The sequence below is a fragment of the Temnothorax americanus genome, unplaced genomic scaffold (assembly GCF_048541705.1).
Source record: "Temnothorax americanus isolate GAGA-0224 unplaced genomic scaffold, ASM4854170v1 Scaffold44, whole genome shotgun sequence".
In the NCBI taxonomy this organism is placed as follows: Eukaryota; Metazoa; Arthropoda; class Insecta; order Hymenoptera; family Formicidae; genus Temnothorax; species Temnothorax americanus.
The window spans coordinates 1,140,720-1,159,998 of record NW_027509591.1 but is presented as its reverse complement, the minus strand read 5'-3'; the positions used below and the strand labels follow the sequence as shown (position 1 = coordinate 1,159,998).

At 31.3% G+C, this 19,279-nt stretch overlaps 1 protein-coding gene across 1 annotated transcript; it reads right to left on the bottom strand.

Annotated features, from left to right (window-relative positions):
- Positions 1–6: 6 nt before the first annotated feature.
- Fancd2 (Fanconi anemia complementation group D2) lies at positions 7–19,042 on the bottom strand. The gene is made up of 15 exons (XM_077416685.1): positions 17,867–19,042; positions 17,502–17,775; positions 16,269–16,628; positions 15,824–16,181; positions 15,243–15,676; positions 15,071–15,162; positions 14,654–14,828; positions 10,252–10,509; positions 9,790–10,123; positions 2,084–2,399; positions 1,795–2,001; positions 1,404–1,701; positions 1,003–1,220; positions 245–453; positions 7–161 (listed from the first exon to the last, which is right to left on the bottom strand). Exons 1-15 carry the CDS (start codon positions 18,747–18,749, stop codon positions 15–17), a joined length of 4,563 nt encoding a protein of 1,520 aa, XP_077272811.1. The 5' UTR covers positions 18,750–19,042; the 3' UTR covers positions 7–14.
- Between the last annotated feature and the right edge of the window lie 237 nt (positions 19,043–19,279).

The window sequence follows — 19,279 nt, the reverse complement described above, 5'->3', positions numbered from 1 at the left end:
ACTTACCTATACAATTACAAATCATCTATGTCTTCATTTTCATCTTCTGTCTCTTCTATTGGCTTTTCGCCTAAATCAGAATCCAAAATTTCAGATGATGCATTTACTAATTCTTCCAAGTTTTTATTCATGTCTTGTAAAGGAGTTTCCTCTGATGATGTCTGGAAAATTAATAGATTGAAATTCAAGTTCTGTTTTATTTGATACAATGTAAGATAAAATCTAAGTTTAAAATAATGAAAACCTGTGAAAGAATTTCGCGACCATCTAAATTCTTATTGACAAGATTTCCCATCCAAAATGCTGCTGCACTATCATTAAGGACCAACATCCCTTTGACTCTATAAATGAATTTCTCTGCTATAGATTTCGCTGCAGGCACATATTTAAACAATGGTAAATTCTTCTTTTCTGTGCAGTCGCAACATATAGCATGTAAGTATCGCGTACCATCTAAACATGATATATGATATATAAGAAAAATATATAATATATGATAAATAAATTAGAAAAAAATATTATTTATTTTCTACTATCAGACACGCACGCACGCACGCACGCACGCACGCATGCACCCACGCACGCACGCACGCACGCGCGCAGGCACGCACGCACGTACGCACGCACGCACACACACCTGCGCTCGCACACAGAATGTTTTATAATTCAACATTTTAATTTAATAAATTCTTTTTATGAATTTTTAAAACAAGTTTTTAGCAAAAATGTTCAAAAATTAACAACTTTATAATCACAAAATGATTGAAGAAGAAAGTTTTTTGTGAACTAAATAGATTACAGCTAAATCAACTAAAATTTATCTTTTAGATACTTATCATTTTAATAAAATATTTTAGTTGTGAGTAAAATAACAAATAATATCTTTTGATTTTCTACTGAGAAAATTTTTGTTAATTTGTTAGATAACTAATCATTAAAATTAAAATTATAGTTCACAAGACATTCCATATAATTCATCAATAAAAACAATTTATTCCTTACTTTGCATCATTTTTAGAATACTAGTTACGTCGTCTGTTTGATACTTCAGATTATGTTCAAGTATTGGCATACCAGTATTTAGAAATTGTTTTATTAACAGTGGCATGTATCGTAAAAATAGTCGTATAGTAGGTTTTGTTTGCAACGTTTTACAAATTTGCACAAGTTTTTGAACATTTGAAGTAATATTGTGCCATACCTTTATTCTTTTTGGATCTCTAAAAAATGTAATCAGTAATTTAAAATAATTAGTGTATTCATAATAAATTCGTAATAAATCTTTAGTAAAAATTCTAACGTGTAAATTCTAAAAATTCTAACTAATATAAAACTCATTAAATGTTTTCTTCACAAAATTTGGTTTCTACTTTTATAAAGAAAAGAAATAAAATAATACTTACGAGTTGACCGCTAATAATGCTATATTAATACCTTTAATTAAACCGTCAAATAGTTTTTTATATAACAAGTGAAAAATATATTTTTTCACAGAAGGTATTCTTGTTAAGAAACTTTGAACATTTTCAAAATTGCAGACTTCATCTGGTAACCATTTCAAAATTGACGTCACTGCCTCTAATGGCGATGGTTCATTATCCATCCAGTTATTTAATAACTGAATAACAGATAACTTATATTGAGGACCAGTATGCTTATCCTCGGGCCATTCCAAGCAAAGAAATCCATACGCTAATTTTGCTGCAATCAATCAGTATAAGAAATTTATAATTTCTTGTACTGTTAAAAATTTCTACTGTTCTTATTAAAAATTTTCAGTGACAGTCCACTTACCATGTTTACCCTTATATTCTTGGACATAAGTCTCAGAATGTTTCATTAATGATTGACACATGTTGACAAGAACATTAGCTAATGCTATTTCGGTAGCAATATCTGACAATGATACAAAATATTTGTATGATTCTGCAACGAGTTCCTTACAAGACCGCAATAATGCATTTTCTTCATTGACTTGTCTAGCCAAAGTACGTAATCCCTCTAAAAAGATATTTCAATAAAATATAAGTAACATAAATGTCAGATATCTAATTGTTATAATTAACTAATAAAAATATCATACCACGTAGCAATGTATTGTATGTTACACTCGAAAATTCTTTCCAATTAAAAATGCTAGTGAGAAGGTGCAATAATAATATTGCGCCTTTTCGAAAATTGCAATTGTCATCTTGTCTTAATCTGCTGACAACGTCATCCAATTTTGAGCAGATCTTTGGTAATAAATGGATTAAATCTTTGACAAAACACTCAGAAGGTTCATTTTCGAATATTGTCAAAAGTTCTCTTACAAGGAAACACACTTGTTTTATTGATATACCTTGTGTTTCAGATTGTGATGACTGTACATCTATTTTAACGTCCAAAAGGTAGGCTATCTAAATATCATGACACAGTATTATCAAACAATAATATTTACTGTGAATATTATCAAACATAATCAAAGCTTGTAACGACAATTTAAGATGCATTCCGTTTCACACATGATATGTGTAATGCATTATTTAGCCTTGTTTAACATTTGTCGAATAACAAGGATTAATGATGCATTATGCGCATCATGCGTGAAACGAAACACATCCTTAGAAGTTATGATATGTATGCAGTATCTCAAGATCACCAGATATCTGTTTAATTACAAATTCTTTGATTAATTCAAAATAAATTTTTTTCTAAATTAAAAATCAGGCTATCAATTCAGTTTTTGGATAATACTTAGAAATATAAAGTTTTTTTTATTGGAGCAATCATGTTTGCCAGTTTCAATTTCAAATAAATTTTATACTTTATTTTATTTACAAAAAATTTTCATTATATTATTACAATAAAATACTTAATATTTTATAATAATTTATACTATCTTGTGTATTTCTTAAATTTTTGCTTTCCCATTCCATTATCATTTCTCTTGGGTAGCTTCTTCACTACACAATCAAATTTTCTATTCTAACTTGATGAAAGACAACAACCTTTCTGTTCTTCAAGTCTTTCTGTTCAATCTCCATTTCTAATCTAATGATACAAGCACGGAATGAAAATGTTACGTTAATTGCTTTAATAACAAATAAGATTAAAATATGTATCTAGTATTTTTTGCCTTTTACTCGATTTCTTATTATACGTACGATCATGTTACAAAAGTGAATTCCGAGATAATACAAAGAAAAATATTACAGATATAAAGATTCAGAATATTAAAAATATAGATATTAAGAGTAAAGGCCCCCATACAATGAAAAATATAAGGAACAGATATTAGCGATTAGGACTCAGAAGGAATCAGAAATAAACCTGGATAAACGATGAAAAACACAGGCAACAGATTTTTAACCTATTGGAAGCAGTGTATTAATGCAACACCAGCTTTGTTCCTGATTTCTTATTTCTATTCGCTAATATCTGTTCCTTATATTTTTCATTGTACGGGAGCCTCAAGAAATTGAACTGTACTTTATATTTTTGTGTAATCATATCTCTCTCTTCTGTCTTTCACTAGTTTCTTCTTTTTAGCATGACCACATAAATATGAAGTAGTGATAGCAGCACAAGAAAAGAAGAACAAAGAATAGGATAATAGATAATAAAAAATAAAGAAGCTTAACTGTAATTACAACTTAACCCTAGAACGGTTCACTGGGTCAGTATAACCCACAACGATTTTAAAAGTTGCGGCACTTCTATACTGTAACGGGAGGAGAGTCCGAATCAAAGAGAAAAAAAATTTTTTAAAGCCCCCCCTACTTAGCGTTTTTTACTGGCAGAACTGGTGCGCACTCAGTGCACATTAAAGTCGTTGTACACTGATTTAATCTCTAATATTTAAAGTAAAATGCAAATATTTCGACTGATAAAATACTCAGTACATATTTTACCAAATAGTGCAATAAAGAATATTGAGGATTTCATGATTTAACCCGATTATATTAAACATACACTTTACGTTGGTTTGTGTACGACGGCTTTAATGTGCACTCACCGGCTCTGCCAGTGAAAAACGCGGAAAAACGCCATAGCTGCACTCATAACCGAACCAGTGCATTGAAAACTGCCGAGTTAAGAAACATCGAAAGTTAGTCTCCGAGTTACACTAACCCAATGTATCGTTAACGTTAGTAAACCCGTGATATATACCAATTTCGAAAAAATAATTAAATAGAATTTTGTAATAAAATGGAATTAAAAAATCAAAAAAACTTTTATTGATCTTATAACCCCAAAATTATCTAATAATGTACAATAACGCAAATTTTGCTACAATATTCATTGTCATTAGAATACTAATGTCATTAAAAATTCATTATTTATCAATTTTTCACTTAAAATATTTAATACGAAATGTCAAATCATGCAAAATTCATTTTATTCATTACCATAAAAAGTTATTAAGAACCAAAAATTATCTATATTCATCATTCAAAATATGTAATTATACTTTTTGGAAGTAATTGAAAATATGCATTAATCCCCTTATAAAGTACAACTACAGACCTTTACAATCTCAGTAGAATTAGGTCACAACTCGTTTTAGAAAAAGAAATATGATTAAATAACCAAAAACCTCAATTTTACTCAATTAAAAAAATTTTGATTTAATATTTTGTAAATAGCTCGTGTGCAAAAGCTTTTTTGCTTTCTAACGTGGATATTCAAGTTCCTGAGATTCTAAACTATCAATTAAAAAAAAAACAGTTGTCCTAAAATGTGCAGTTAATCAAAAGTTAAAGTAAAAAGAAAACGGCAGATTATATAGCTTAACCTATTGTGTATCATCTACGTTACTTTTAGAAGTGTACCGTTCTAGGGTTAAAGTTGTCATTACAAAAATAGAGATACAAAGTATAAAATTGAATAAATATAAAATAACTCTTATTTAAAAGAAAAACGTTAAAAAAATAGCATTAATTAAAAAAAAAGGAAAAAAACATTAACTAAGTTAATAGCATTAACTTTATTTGACTTTGTCAATAGGTCGAGATCACATCAAGATTATTTCCATTTTTTCAGGATTCTCTTATTTTTATTGCACAGATCACCTAGAATTTTTAAGATTAAAAATCTCTAATTTTTATTATATGTTCTTGTCATCAAACACCTTAAGGGATAAAATTCACGCCACATTTACGTCACTGAATCTATGTAAACTAAGCGTAAAAGATACTTCTAATTGTAAAAAAATTTTGTAATCAAAAATATCTTTGGGGAACATTTAAGGTGTCAATCAGGAATAATTAGCTATACCCGAGAAAAAGTGTGTATAATATGGTCAAATGTAAAAATACATTATTAGATATGAAAAGATCTAAATAACACGTAATTTTATGATTATATATAATCAAATCTAAAATTTGGTGTGATATAATCTTATCTCTATATAATCATTTCGACTTGCTCTTATTATACATATATGACAACAGATCTAGTTGAATATGATTATATATGCATAATTATATATATAATCATAATAACATGTAATTATACATATATGATTATATATAATCAGATCAAAAATTTGGCGCGTTATGATCTTACCTTTATATAATCATATTCGACTTGATCTTATTATACCTATATGGAGAGGTAAAAGCCATAGTGGTATAAGTCAAATTTTTTTAAATATGAACTTGTGTGCATAGATGCAATTTATATATTGTACCCATAGATTGCATCTATGCAAACGAGTCAATATCTTAACAAATTTGACTTACACCACTATGGCTTTTCCCTTCATACAACAGATCTGGTTGAATATGATAATATATGATTATATATATATATATATATATATATATATATATATATATATTAAGCTGGCAATATTTTTGGGTCAAAAATTTGATTTTAAGTCTCACCCCTTAAATTTGTTTGGAGGTCGTTCAAAACCTCTAAACATTAAATTTTTTTCGAAAAAGTGGTAAAAAAAACTGCATTTTTCACTCATTTTTACTGCTAAATCTCTTTTAATTACCTTATTAAAATACCTGGCCCTGGCCATCAAGTTTGAGGTACAACACATAAAACAAAAATGTAAATATAAGTAATTAATGCAATCTTTGGCATAAAATCGTCTATAGCAAATATAAAATAATTTATAAATTATTTTATATTTGCTACAGACGATCTTATGCCAAAGATTGCATTAATTACTTATATTTACATTTTTGTTTCATGTGTTGTATCTCTAACTTGATGGCCAGGTACTTTAATAAGGTAACTAAAAGAGATTTAGCAGTGCAAATGAGTAAGAAATGCAATTTTTTACCACTTTTTCGAAAAAAATTTAATATTTAGAGGCTTTGAGCAACCTCTAAATATTAAATTACAGCGCCTGCTCTTCAAGGGTCTTCATTCATTTGAGAGTTCGTAGAACAAATTTAAAGGGTAAGACTTAAAATCAAATTTATAATATATATATATATATATATATATATTATAATTTATTATAATATATATATATTATTATATATTATAATATATATATATATATTATAATTATATTAATATATATATATATATATATATATATATATACTAGATTTTTCGCTTCGCGCGGGCTCAAAATCTATTCCCCTCTCCCCAAACTCATTCATTAATTAGGAGCACCAATAGAACCCCATGAAACCCAATTTTCAATCCCATAGTAGCCATTTCCATAAAATTAGTAATATTTTGGTACCAATTTCATCAAAATCATCAACAAAAAATTAGAAAAATTTTGGCACCGATTTCAAGAAAATCGATCCATTAATAAAAAATTAAACGTATCCTTCAAAAATTTAAAAAATTTTGGCATTGGTTTCAAAAAAATCGGTCAATTAATACTTATTATTTCTCAAAATTTTAATAATTTCAAAACCGGTTTCTAAAAATCGGTAACAAAAAAATATCCATAAATATTATTCATTAAAAAAATTATCCATAAAAAAATTCAGCTTGATATCTCAAAGTTTGCGGAAATTGAAGCAATCACGTATATTTTTTTTTAACAGAAATCGTAAACCACTTTACTATTAGCAATTTTTCTAATTCTATTACATTCTTTAGTTCTTTCTACCCCTATATAAGTACCTGACGTCTGTATGACTGTCTGTCTGACCGCGAACTACTTGTTATTTTCCGAGAAATTGAAAAAATTTCGTAACCGGTTTCCAAAAACCGGTCTTAATCGCTCGCGACAGTCACGAATTGAAGTGACTGGTTAATTCCCGAAAAATTTGAAAAATTTTTGATACCAGCTTCCAAAAAGATCGGTAACAAAAAATTATACACTTTATAGCACTCCCCGGAAAATTCTACCCCTGTTTCACATATAACCCAGCAAACACAGAATACACCTTTGATAGCAAATTGTCGCCAAGATGGCATCAAATTCCGAATTTGATGCCATCTTGGCGACAATTTGCTATCAAAGGTGTATTCTGTGTTTGTTGGGAACTTTTTGAAACTCGGTCAATTATTTTCCGAAAAATTAGAAAAACCGGTTTCCAGAAAATCGGTAACAAATCCTATATACAACATATTTCATTTAAAACTAATCGACCTATGAACGATTTAATTCCCGAAAATTATAAAAAAAAAGATTCATTTTTTTTTGCCTTTGCAGCTTCCTCCATTTCATAATTTAGTGCTGCTCTTAGCACAATAGATTATCCTGATCGTCTTGTACTGATCTAATGTACATTTTTTAAAAAATCACGTATATTTTTTTAAACAAAAATCGGAAACGTTTCAAGAAAATCAGTACATTAATGAAAAATTAAACTCGCGGTTTCAAAAAAATCAGCATGTACAATTCTTTGAGATTTGGTCAATTATTTCCAGAAAAATTGGAAAAATTTTGGAACCGGTTTCCAAAAAGATCGGTAACGAAAAATTAAACACTTTATGGTACTCTCTGGGACATTCTACCCTTACTTCATATACAATTCTTTGAGATTTGGTCAATTAATTCTCGTAAAATTTGAAAAAATTTCGGAACCGGTTTTCAAAAAGATCGGTAATGAAAAATTAACCACGACATTTTCATCCCCGGAAAATTCTACCCCTATTTCATATACTTTTGGTAAAAATTTGGTCCACTAACGAATGAGCAGTTCGCGTACATACAGACAGAAGACGGTACTTATATATATCTATATACTTATATATATATATATATATATATATATATATATATAGATATATGTATATAGATATACACAATATATATTTTATTTAATATACGTATATATATGTAGGTCTGGAAGTATGTTCCGGGACTTTTATTTTTGATATCGGTATATTCCGGGACATTTGGCAGTTTCCAGGACTGTCCTGGAAAAAATTGATGTCCTACGGCATTTTTCGGGACAGTTTTTTGAATCTGATTACATATATATGCGTTATATTCCAGGACTGTACATTTCAAAAAACGTAAACAGTCCCGGAACATACCTCTGGACCTACATATATATATATTTAATTGTATACTATAATCATATATAAATCATATTCAACCAGATCTGTTGTCATACATAATAAGATCAAGTTGAATATAATTATATAAAGATAAGATCATATCGCACAAAATTTCAGATCTGATTGTATATAATATAAAATTATTTAGATTTTAATTAGATCTTTTCATATCTAATATTGTATTTTTACATCTAACCAAGGACAAGTAGAAACTTGCACATTGTTTCCTCGTAGTTTTTAATTGTGCAAGTAGAAACTTGCACATTGCTTCCTCATAGTTCCTAAGTGTGCAAGTTTTTATTTTATTCGAGGTATAATTATCGGTATTTATTTGTTTTGGCTTCCTCATAGAGGAAGCTTTGTTAGCAAAGGTTCTGATTTCACACTTAACTCTTTTGGGGACTGCGTAAATAATTATATACATTCACTAAAAAATACTAAAAATACTTGTCCACTTAAAAACTAAAACAATACTTTATCGATAAAAAAAATCAGCCCGATATTATAAATATTTGAGATAGCGATTTATTTTTAATTCTATTATATTTTCCAGTCTTTTCTACCCCTATTTCATATATAATTGGTTAAAATTTGGTTGATCAGATCAAGTTTTATAAAGCTTCTATGTATGTACGAATTCTTCGAAATTTCAAATGTGTGTAATACGAGATCTGATCAATCAAATTTTAATAAATTATATATTAAATAGGGGTAGAAAAAAAACTGGAAAATATAATAAAATTAAAAATAAATCGCTATCTCAAATATTGAGAAAGCGGCAGCGTAAAACACATTTTTCAAAAAAAGGAAAATCTGCATAAAATCTATACCGGTAGACCGATTTCAATAAAATTTGAGGAGGACATACTTTCTATAATACTCTATTTGTGTGCAAAAATTCAAACTGGTATCTAAAAAATTGTAGAAGTAGATGCGTGTACAAAAATCCGTACACACACACACACACACACACATACATACATACTTCCGGACATTTTTTACTAATATGATTTTTCGACATTTTAGAACATTCTAAACCTATTTCCATCAAAATCTCGAAAAAAAAATTTTTCACCATTACAAAGCTTCCTCTATGAGGAAGCAATAATGGATAATAGTATTAAATTATATGCTGTTATTATATCGCTTATCATATTTGCAATAATAATCACATATAACTTAATATCATTATCTGTGAAAGAGATTGAGCACACAAAGATTATCTTCATACAAACTTTTCTTTCTAGGATTTATACATAAAGTTCATTGAAAATGGAAACATATCTTGTATATATGTTAAAATTCTTGACATACCTTTGCGTCAAATTTTCTGAAATATGCTGGGTTTTTAGAGCATAATATAGAACCTGTTTCCCAGGATTCATTCTCTATTGTCACAGAAGCATTCATTTTATTTTCCTTTATAGATTTCTTTCCCTTTTTACTATTTTTTTTTTCAATTTTTACAAACGGCGGCAACGGAAAATAATGGAAGTAACATGGTGGTGGTTGGTATTTAGTGTCACATAATGTTAACAGCATAATCAATTCACTTTGCAAATATATCAAAGTATCTAAACGTTTTAGTACTTGTTTTCGCAGTAAAGGATCCGTTTGCGTGACAAAGCCCGAGATTATTTCTCTAAGCCTGTAACAGTCCTCTTACAGTTTTTTAGCCATTTACAATTTTAATCAGACTGATAAAATATTAGGAGTGCAGGTATCATATGTATATTACTGCATCATAAAAAAGATTTAATTAAAATAAGTGCTTACCAATTAATACCACATATAATAAGATCTAATGTTGAAGATTCTGGTATATCAAAGTTTTGTGGCATTAACATTCCGCATCCCAAAAGAGCATCTATGGCCTCTAATTCTTCATATTCACTGAGCCTCATACAACATGTCTTAAGAAGTCGAAATAGTATCGATGCAACTGGACCGTTTCTTTTATTTCCAAAATTTAATACACAGTTTTGTGGTTCGTCTTCTGCATTATTTAGACCAAATTTGGGTACTAGATCTTCCCTGAAAAAAATTATATACATGTGTGTGTGTGTGTGTGTGTGTGTGTGTGTGTGTGTGTGTGTGTGTGTGTGTGTGTGTGTGTGTGTGTGTGTGTGTGTGCGTGTGTGTGTACTGCTACTGAAAAGAGAATTGTCTCTTTATTATATATATATATATATATATATATATATATATATATATATATATATATATATATATTGTTGCGTGCGCGCTGCCCGGTATACTTCCCTGACTCCGAGCTGAAGCGTGCAACGGGCCGACTTTCGTCAAGATGCGAATCGCCCTTAGTAACGCCTGTTTAGAAATGTTGATTGCCCGATGTTCAATTAAATATTGATTTTCTACCAGATGTTGTTTATACCTGATGTTCAGATTTAGCTGGGATACCGTCACGTTCGGACGTGTTATCCCGAGCCCTCTGTATTATCGAGCCATTTATTAAAGAAGTTCCTTTCGGAAATAACACAACGAGTCTTTCTTTATTTCTGTGAGAGTGACGGAGTGCGCGCCGCGAGTGCTTGTGAAAGAGTGAGAGACCCGGCGAGCGCAACATTTTGGGGGCTCGTCCGGGATAAAGGAAAGACGAGTCGCGCTAAACGGAATATGACCTCGACCGCTCTCACAAGGAAACGACTCCGGGCAGCGACTCCTCCACTGATCCCAGAGATGACGACGGAGGTGATCACGCTTCAGGCGGTGATGCAGGAGATCCGCGAGATGCGCGCGGAGCGCACGCAGAGAGAAGCCGAATTCGCGGCGATGGTGCAGCAGCGTGACGACGAGCTACGCCGAATCCAGGAGAGGATCTCACAGCTAAGTCCCCCCAATAATTTTGCTTCGGGCGAAAACGCGAGTAGCGCAACGCGAGAGACGGGCGCGAGTATAGACGCGTCCGGGGATCAAATCTTTCGCGGCATTAAATTGAAGCCCGATACTTACGACGGGACCGCGCCGTTACGCGAGTTTCTTTCGCAATTCTCGCTCATCGCCGTCGCGAATAAGTGGAATGAGACGGAAAAGGCTATCGTATTGGCATCGTGTTTACGTGGGAAAGCGCGTTCATTGCTTGATTCTTTTGCCGACGGGATTGAATCCCTCTCTTACGCGGAGTTAAAGGCAAAATTGGAGCTGCGTTTCGGGGAAAGCGAACTTACACAAAACTATTATCTCCAATTTACTAATCGAAGACAGCGTCCGGGCGAAGATTTCGCAACGCTGGGTGCAGATCTGGAGAGATTGTCGCAAAAAGCGTACCCCGAATGTTCGCATGAAGTTCGCGATAAAATCGCGAGCTCACAATTCGTCGCCGCCGCGTTGTCCGACGGTTTCGTGAAGCGTACCCTTCAAGTCGAGGGAGTAACGTCGCTTCGAATAGTGATCGAGCGTTCGAAGACGCTCAGATTTATCAATCAGTCTGAGTCTGAGCCCGTACTCTAATCGTTTATTGTATGTTCTTTGTTCAATTTTTCTGCGTTTAAAAATGTTGTGTTACAGATTCCAACATCGATTTGAAGGCATGGCGACAGGGGAACTGAAGAAGTTGCTCCTGAGAAATTTTTCACACTGTCTCTCTCACGGTTTTTGACCGTGGTTTTCCCGTGAGACTGAGGGCGAATGCCGAGACAGGGGACAGAGTGCTCTTAGAGCGATGGGTCCACGGAAGCTATCCCCCTCTGATCCCGAAGAAAGAAGACCCAAGCACGCAAGACTCAAGAGGGAAGAGGAACACCGGCGGCGAAGCCCGGGGTTGAGCAGGATCTTCGCGTGGAGCCTGGCCAGCTCTATAAGAAGAGGCCTTGAGAAAACCCGGAGACGAGGAATGGACGGAGCCCGGTAACCTGAGGCAGCAGCCCAGGGTAGGGCAGGAAACCGTCCAAGGAGCAGTCTCCAAGGAGCAGTCTCCAAAGAATTTTAGCAAGCTGCCTCTCTGATTGTCGGGACGACAATCTGAAGAAGGGGGGCAGTGTTGCGTGCGCGCTGCCCGGTATACTTCCCTGACTCCGAGCTGAAGCGTGCAACGGGCCGACTTTCGTCAAGATGCGAATCGCCCTTAGTAACGCCTGTTTAGAAATGTTGATTGCCCGATGTTCAATTAAATATTGATTTTCTACCAGATGTTGTTTATACCTGATGTTCAGATTTAGCTGGGATACCGTCACGTTCGGACGTGTTATCCCGAGCCCTCTGTATTATCGAGCCATTTATTAAAGAAGTTCCTTTCGGAAATAACGACGAGTCTTTCTTTATTTCTGTGAGAGTGACGGAGTGCGCGCCGCGAGTGCTTGTGAAAGAGTGAGAGACCCGGCGAACAATATATATATATATATATCTTATATATAAGAGTATATATATATGATATAATAAAGAAACAATTCTTTTTAGTAGAAGATGCATGTGTCTGTAGCATTTAGATCAAGTTCATTGTAAAATAATAAACCTGAAAAGAAAATATGTAACTTAAAACTTTAATAAACGGTTTCTGTATGTGCTTCATCAATCCATTTCAAATCAGTCAGTTATGTTCACTAAACCTATAAGATTGCTAAAAAACCAACTAAAAAAATAATGATATGCTTATGAATATATTCCATGATGTAGCTATAACAGATTTGATATTTACAAAAATGTATAAAATTGCGAAAAGCATATAAAAATTATTCTTTGAACTTTTAAATTGTATAATTTTTTTTATTTAATCCTAGAACGGTACACTTCTAAAAGAAGATTAACTTTTGATGCTTCCTACTCGGCAGTTTTTAAAGCCCTGGGTAGTCACCGCGGCCATATTAAATTTCTTGCTATCGAGGCGAGAAATTACCCTATTTTGTTTTGCGTCACATTCTCAAATAAAAAGACATTTCAATAAAAAATCACTGTAGATCATTTCAGAACACTTCTAAAATTGACCGGGGACTATTCTTTTCCCTCGACAATAAACAAACAACCATAAAACTAAACGGTGTAAACATACGGGAAAACAATTAAGCCGTTTGACAACTATCGAAAGGAGGAAAATGTTCCTCCGCATATGTATTCCTTGCAAATCTTACTCTTCGGATAATTTTACGAGTTTCACAAATAAAATGTTATAGCACAAGTACAGAGCGAATAATAAAGAAATTAAACGCAAAACAAAATAGGTTATCAACATGTCACAGAGAACAAAATTCTCCATTGGAGAGAGTTCTGCTTCTTCTTCTTCTTCTTAATGCCCAATTGGATTTTCTGCTTATTTCTACCGCGACGGTACGTTGCCACCCTCAATTATTAGTTAGTAGTTAAAGTAGGGAGTTCTCCAAAGCATGCATAGTTCCCCCCCCCCTCCCCGTACGATATAGAAGTGGCGCGACTTTCAAAATTGCTATGGGTTACGCTAACTCAGTGTTAATATTCTAGGGTTAATATTTATCTGATAATTTTAAAAGTAACAATTATCTTATATAATTTTATATATAAATATAATTTCTTTTGAGTGTTATTTTACTAAAATATATAGTGGTTTGGGACATTTTATTTGGAGAAAAAAATACTACTTCTTTAAAGCATCAGAAAAACTTATTATACAATGTCCTGGGTTTTACCCGACAAACTGCGGGAGCATATTCTACAAGTGAAAATACAGTTAGTAACACATTTCAGAATGTCGTCTTTGCGCGACAACACCATCATGACATCGCGAATACGGAACTTATTAAAATACAAATATCCTGAGCATTTGCATCTCAGTAATTGAATTTTTTATTCATTGCATTAAATCTTCATGCGAAGTTACCTCTGTACTATGTAACCCTTATTTTTTAAAGTTCTCCACAAGTAAAAATCAAGAGGCGTTAAATCTTGTAATCTCAGAGATCAGAGGACTATTTTTATTTCGTATTTCGATTCAATATTTGTTAGCTTCGCAATAAAACTTTTCTAGCCAAACTTCATATATTTTTTTCTTATTCTTACTTGTAGAATATGCTTCCGTTTGTCAGGTAAAACGCAGGACACCCTGTATGTATAAAATGTGATATTCATATTCACGTAAATATAATAAATTATGTAAATAATCATAAAAGAATTCATATATATGTAGATATAATATTCACATATCACACACAAAACCTTTCAATATTATAGTATATTGTATTGCATCATTTACCTGGATTCGAATTTATCTGTCATGTACGTATTTACAAACTCATCTTCAATACAGTTACTAATTTTTTGAACAAAATTAATGTTAATGAGTTCAGTTCGTTCAATTATTTGTGCTAGTTGGTCATAAAACAGAGGCTGCGATTTACAACAACTTTTTACGCTCTTCATTACCTTATCTGTAAAAGATGTTTATATAAAACATTTATACATTTTTCTTCATTTACTTATTTATATTAATTACATTTACTTATTTATATTATTTCATGAAGCAAATATTGCATTAAACTTTATCATAAATTTCTTATTTGACCTTTTATACCACACATATATACACACACGCCACACACACGCACACGCACACCCACATATACGCACTTACTCACTATAGTTACAATAAGATTATGCAAAATAAACATACTGAATAATTTGAGAGCTTGATCACATGTTTCAGCTTTCTCTGCCAAATGTTTCATTGCCATTACTGCTCCCATGACACCTTTACATTTTGTACTGAAATAAATAATCCAACATTTACGTTTTATATAAAGATTATAAATCTAATTTTTACGTTAATTTTATACCTGACTTACATGGATTTTGCACTAGATAATTGTTTTTGTAACAATATAAATAAATCATCCCGTAAAGATTCTGAGGTAGAGTTATCAGCTAGACATAATCCATGCAATAAATCACTTAAAATGCCAACTTCTTCTAATCCAAAGCAATCTATTTTTTCTAGTAAAATTCTCAAATGATTGCAGTGTGATACTAAACAATTTCTTTCCGTTGAATTCTCTGCCATTTTGCAAAGTACATTCAGTGCATGTTTCATAGTTTGATCATTATTTCCCATAAGAAGAATAGTATTTTTTACAATCTCACGTTGCTTAAACGGCATTTCTTTTTGACTGAGAAACTGTAATCGAAACCATTCTATTGCAAAAATAATAAACACACGTTCTTCAGACTTCAACAGTTTACCCGCTAATTGCAATATTGACGATTGTAATTCTCGAACAACCTGAAAAAGATATATATGAAGCATAATACAATGTCGTACATATATGTATATATGTACGATATTGCATCATGCTATACATAATTGTGATTTTTGTCAAATAAAGAGACAAATATAAATTTTTCGTTTGCAAGATATACCTATACAAACCTCTTTATAATCATTGTAAAGTGTATGAAGCAAACTTATCCTGTAAAAACCACAACGTATATTTTGCTTCAATAAAGCTTCTGCATTTTTTTGCCTTATTGTCCCAGAGAATATTACGATCAAAATTATTAAATCTAATGGTTTTGGATTTTTATTAATATCTTTTATCACTGTTATTGCGACATCTGTTACATCTTTAGCCAGTAACATACATATCTTTAACGTTTTAATTATCTGTACTTGATTTTTATAATAGTTTTCAGTTTTATCTCCCGCAAGCGGTTGCATTTCTATATTACGTAATACAAACAACATTTGTTTAACAATATCAGAAGATACACAATCATTGAGAAGAAATCTGCAATACAATTGAAAAGTTATTGTAACAAAATATATTAAGGGCACGAATAACAAATAACAAATTTATAATTAAATATAAATATACCTGATGACAATTGGTACGAATTCTATTTTCATATTCGCTTTTAACAATTGTAATACTTTAATTTTATATTCTTCCAAGTATTCCTTGCCAAGATTAAAACTGGCAATACAATTCAAAATTACATTCGTCAATTCGCAATTTTCCTCTAACATTTTTGTTAGAATTTCAGCGATAGTCTGATGCTGAGCATCTGACAAAACGTCAGGCAAAAATAAGATGAGTTCATGTTGAAACCACAATGGACATGTTTCTAATAGCTGTTGTATATTTGTAGTTAATATATCAATATCAGTTATAGTATCCAAAAAGCGAAATTGATGTAATAGTAATGCAGCCCAAGGAACTTCTTCTAAAGTGTCTCTATATAAAGATGCATAAAATGTTTGGATTAATTCAAATATGACTGTCTTTTTCAATATCATAATTATAAAACATAACAAGCAATAGAATTAATTGTGCACGTGTGTGTATATGTATGTGTCTATGTGTGTGTCAGTGCATGCGTGTTGTATGTACATATATACATACATATACAATTCCATAATTCCACACACACGCGCGCGCGCACGCACGCACGCACGCACGCACGCACGCACGCACGCACGCACACACACACACACACGTATATTTATATATTTATATTAAATTTTTATTTTATTCATTATTTTATAATAAAATGAAAAATTATATAAACTGTTTAAAAGTTCTACAAACAATATTTTTTACAATACAAAGTATTATTAGCTTTTTTCATCAAAACAGCCATATACATTTAATCTTTTTTTTTACTAGCTAAATAGTTTAGTAATATTGTTTTTAATATGATACTTATTTATATATTTTCAAATTAATCATATAAAAATACTGAGTAAGACATGAATTAGACTTTTAAGTAGTTCCACTAAAATATTTTTAAATTTTATACGTGGTCTCATCTCTCTCCCTCTCTCTCTCTCTCTCTCTCTCTCTCTCCCCCCCTCTCCCTCTCTCTCTCTCAAACTTCTGGAAAGCAGTGTACACACATACATATATATCAATATTCGAGAATTGAAATCAATATTAATTTTGGTAAGTTGAAATCCTGAGACACGTAAAAGAAAATTATCATCATGTTTCAATATTTGTATCAATTATCATATTTTATTTATTTGTGAATAAAGACTATCACATAGGCAAAAAATATTTGAATTTAGAATCAGCAAAATTATATAGATTTCAATCTTCAATACTTACGCTAAAAGAATAGATTCATTAAGTTTAGACATAAAGATATTATATACGTCTGTTTGAATTTCTGTAACTTCTAATAGAATTCTTGCAAAAGTCATTTTGCTTAGAACACCAAAACCATTATTATCAGTAGATATTTCCACATCCTTCAACATTTTTTCAAAATTTTCTTCATTTCTAATATGCTCCTCTATGGAATCAATTATATTTTTTTTCTGATATTGCTTTAAATTCAATACTTTTTTCATTTTCCATTTGACAATGGATGGAGGAACGTCTGTAAAAATAAATCATAGATGTAAAGTATATTCTAAATTCTTTAAAAATTAAAAAATAGGAAAAAATATGTATAATAAAGAAAAACTTACTAAGTGTATATATGCCATCAGTTGATAGTACAATACCACATTTCTGTAAAAAATTAGAAAAAACAGATGGTACATGGAAATTTTGCTTTTCTGAAAGATGTTCTTCATTATTAATTATATGTTTCTTTAATTCCTTATTATTAATTTTATTTTTCTCTGATTCTGCGCATAATTGAAATTCCTTAGGTTTATCTTGTTTCTTTTTCTGAGAACTATAAGGTTTAGTAACTGTTTTAATAGGTAATTTGTAACACATTTTCCTAGAAGAACTGATATTATCTTGGGTAATATGCTTTGTATTTCTATCAAGTGTAGTTTTGCTCCTTTTCATCTTTATAACGTTGTATTCATTGTATGAAAGATCAAGATTATCTGAAGTTTCTTCTAAATTAAGATTTGTAATTTTATGCTTCTGTGCAACTGATTTTTCCACAGATGGATTAGCAGTATCCAAGGACTTATTTATTGTTGATACACTATTTCTTGATAAATGTATATTCTCTTGTTGACTTGACATAAAAGATGTATTTGCTTGGCTATTAAGCTGTTTTGACATTGATGTCTTAGCTTTCAATATTTTAGAGGCAACAACTAAATCATCCGTTTCTGACACATCATTCTCAGATTCACAAAAACTTCTTTTTTTACTTTTAATTGAGAAATTGTTCTTTTCTCTCGAAATATTTAAGGATCTTAACGTTGACGATCTGATATCTGACAATTTTTCTTCACAAAATAAACCACTCTTTTCCTGTGTAATATTAGTGCTGTGGGAACTCATTTGTTTATTGCCAGAGTTTATTTTCTCTAACGATTGATTAATAAGATTAATTGGTTGTACTTCTTTGTGCAAGTTACTTTTTGTCAATTTTCTCTTATCCATAGTGAAATTAGAAGAAACACTTTTCTCTTTCTCAGTATTCTCGGAATTAGAAATTTTAAAACTGATTCAAAATAGCACTTCGCGATTGATGGTGATTTCTTAACAATTAAAAGATAAAATTTATCTTTTAAAACTTATTTCACCGTCACAGTACTTAGGTATCAGAGACAAAGAAACGAGCATAAACAAATTCTTTGCGGGACTTTTTTCACAATGTCATGGACTAAACTATATTATAGAAGGGCCTAAGCAGAATGGCCACAGTAGAGACCTTCTATCTAGATTTCGTGTTGGCCAAAACGGATTGCGCATGCGCGAAATAAAGCACTATTTCTGTCTCTTTTCTTCTTACTGTCTTTCTTTTTCTAACGGATTTAGAGGCACATTTAAATGCCTAAGGGTTGGTTTATAATAGCCGTAACCGTTGATTTAAGCCGTAATCTTTAAGAAATTGACCAATCACAGTCGATTATTCTTTCCACATTCGATTGTGATTGGTCAATTTCTTAAAGATTACGGCTTAAATCAAC

Excerpts from the sequence above, each read along its gene's own strand:
- Fancd2 (XM_077416685.1), bottom strand. The coding sequence starts at position 18,749 with ATGGATAAGAGAAAATTGACAAAAAGTAACTTGCACAAAGAAGTACAA. Across the intron at positions 15,163-15,242 it reads TTATCTAGTGCAAAATCCAT|TACAAAATGTAAAGGTGTCA; the intron begins GTAAGTCAGGTA and ends TATTTATTTCAG. Across the intron at positions 1,221-1,403 it reads GCATTATTAGCGGTCAACTC|AGATCCAAAAAGAATAAAGG; the intron begins GTAAGTATTATT and ends TACATTTTTTAG.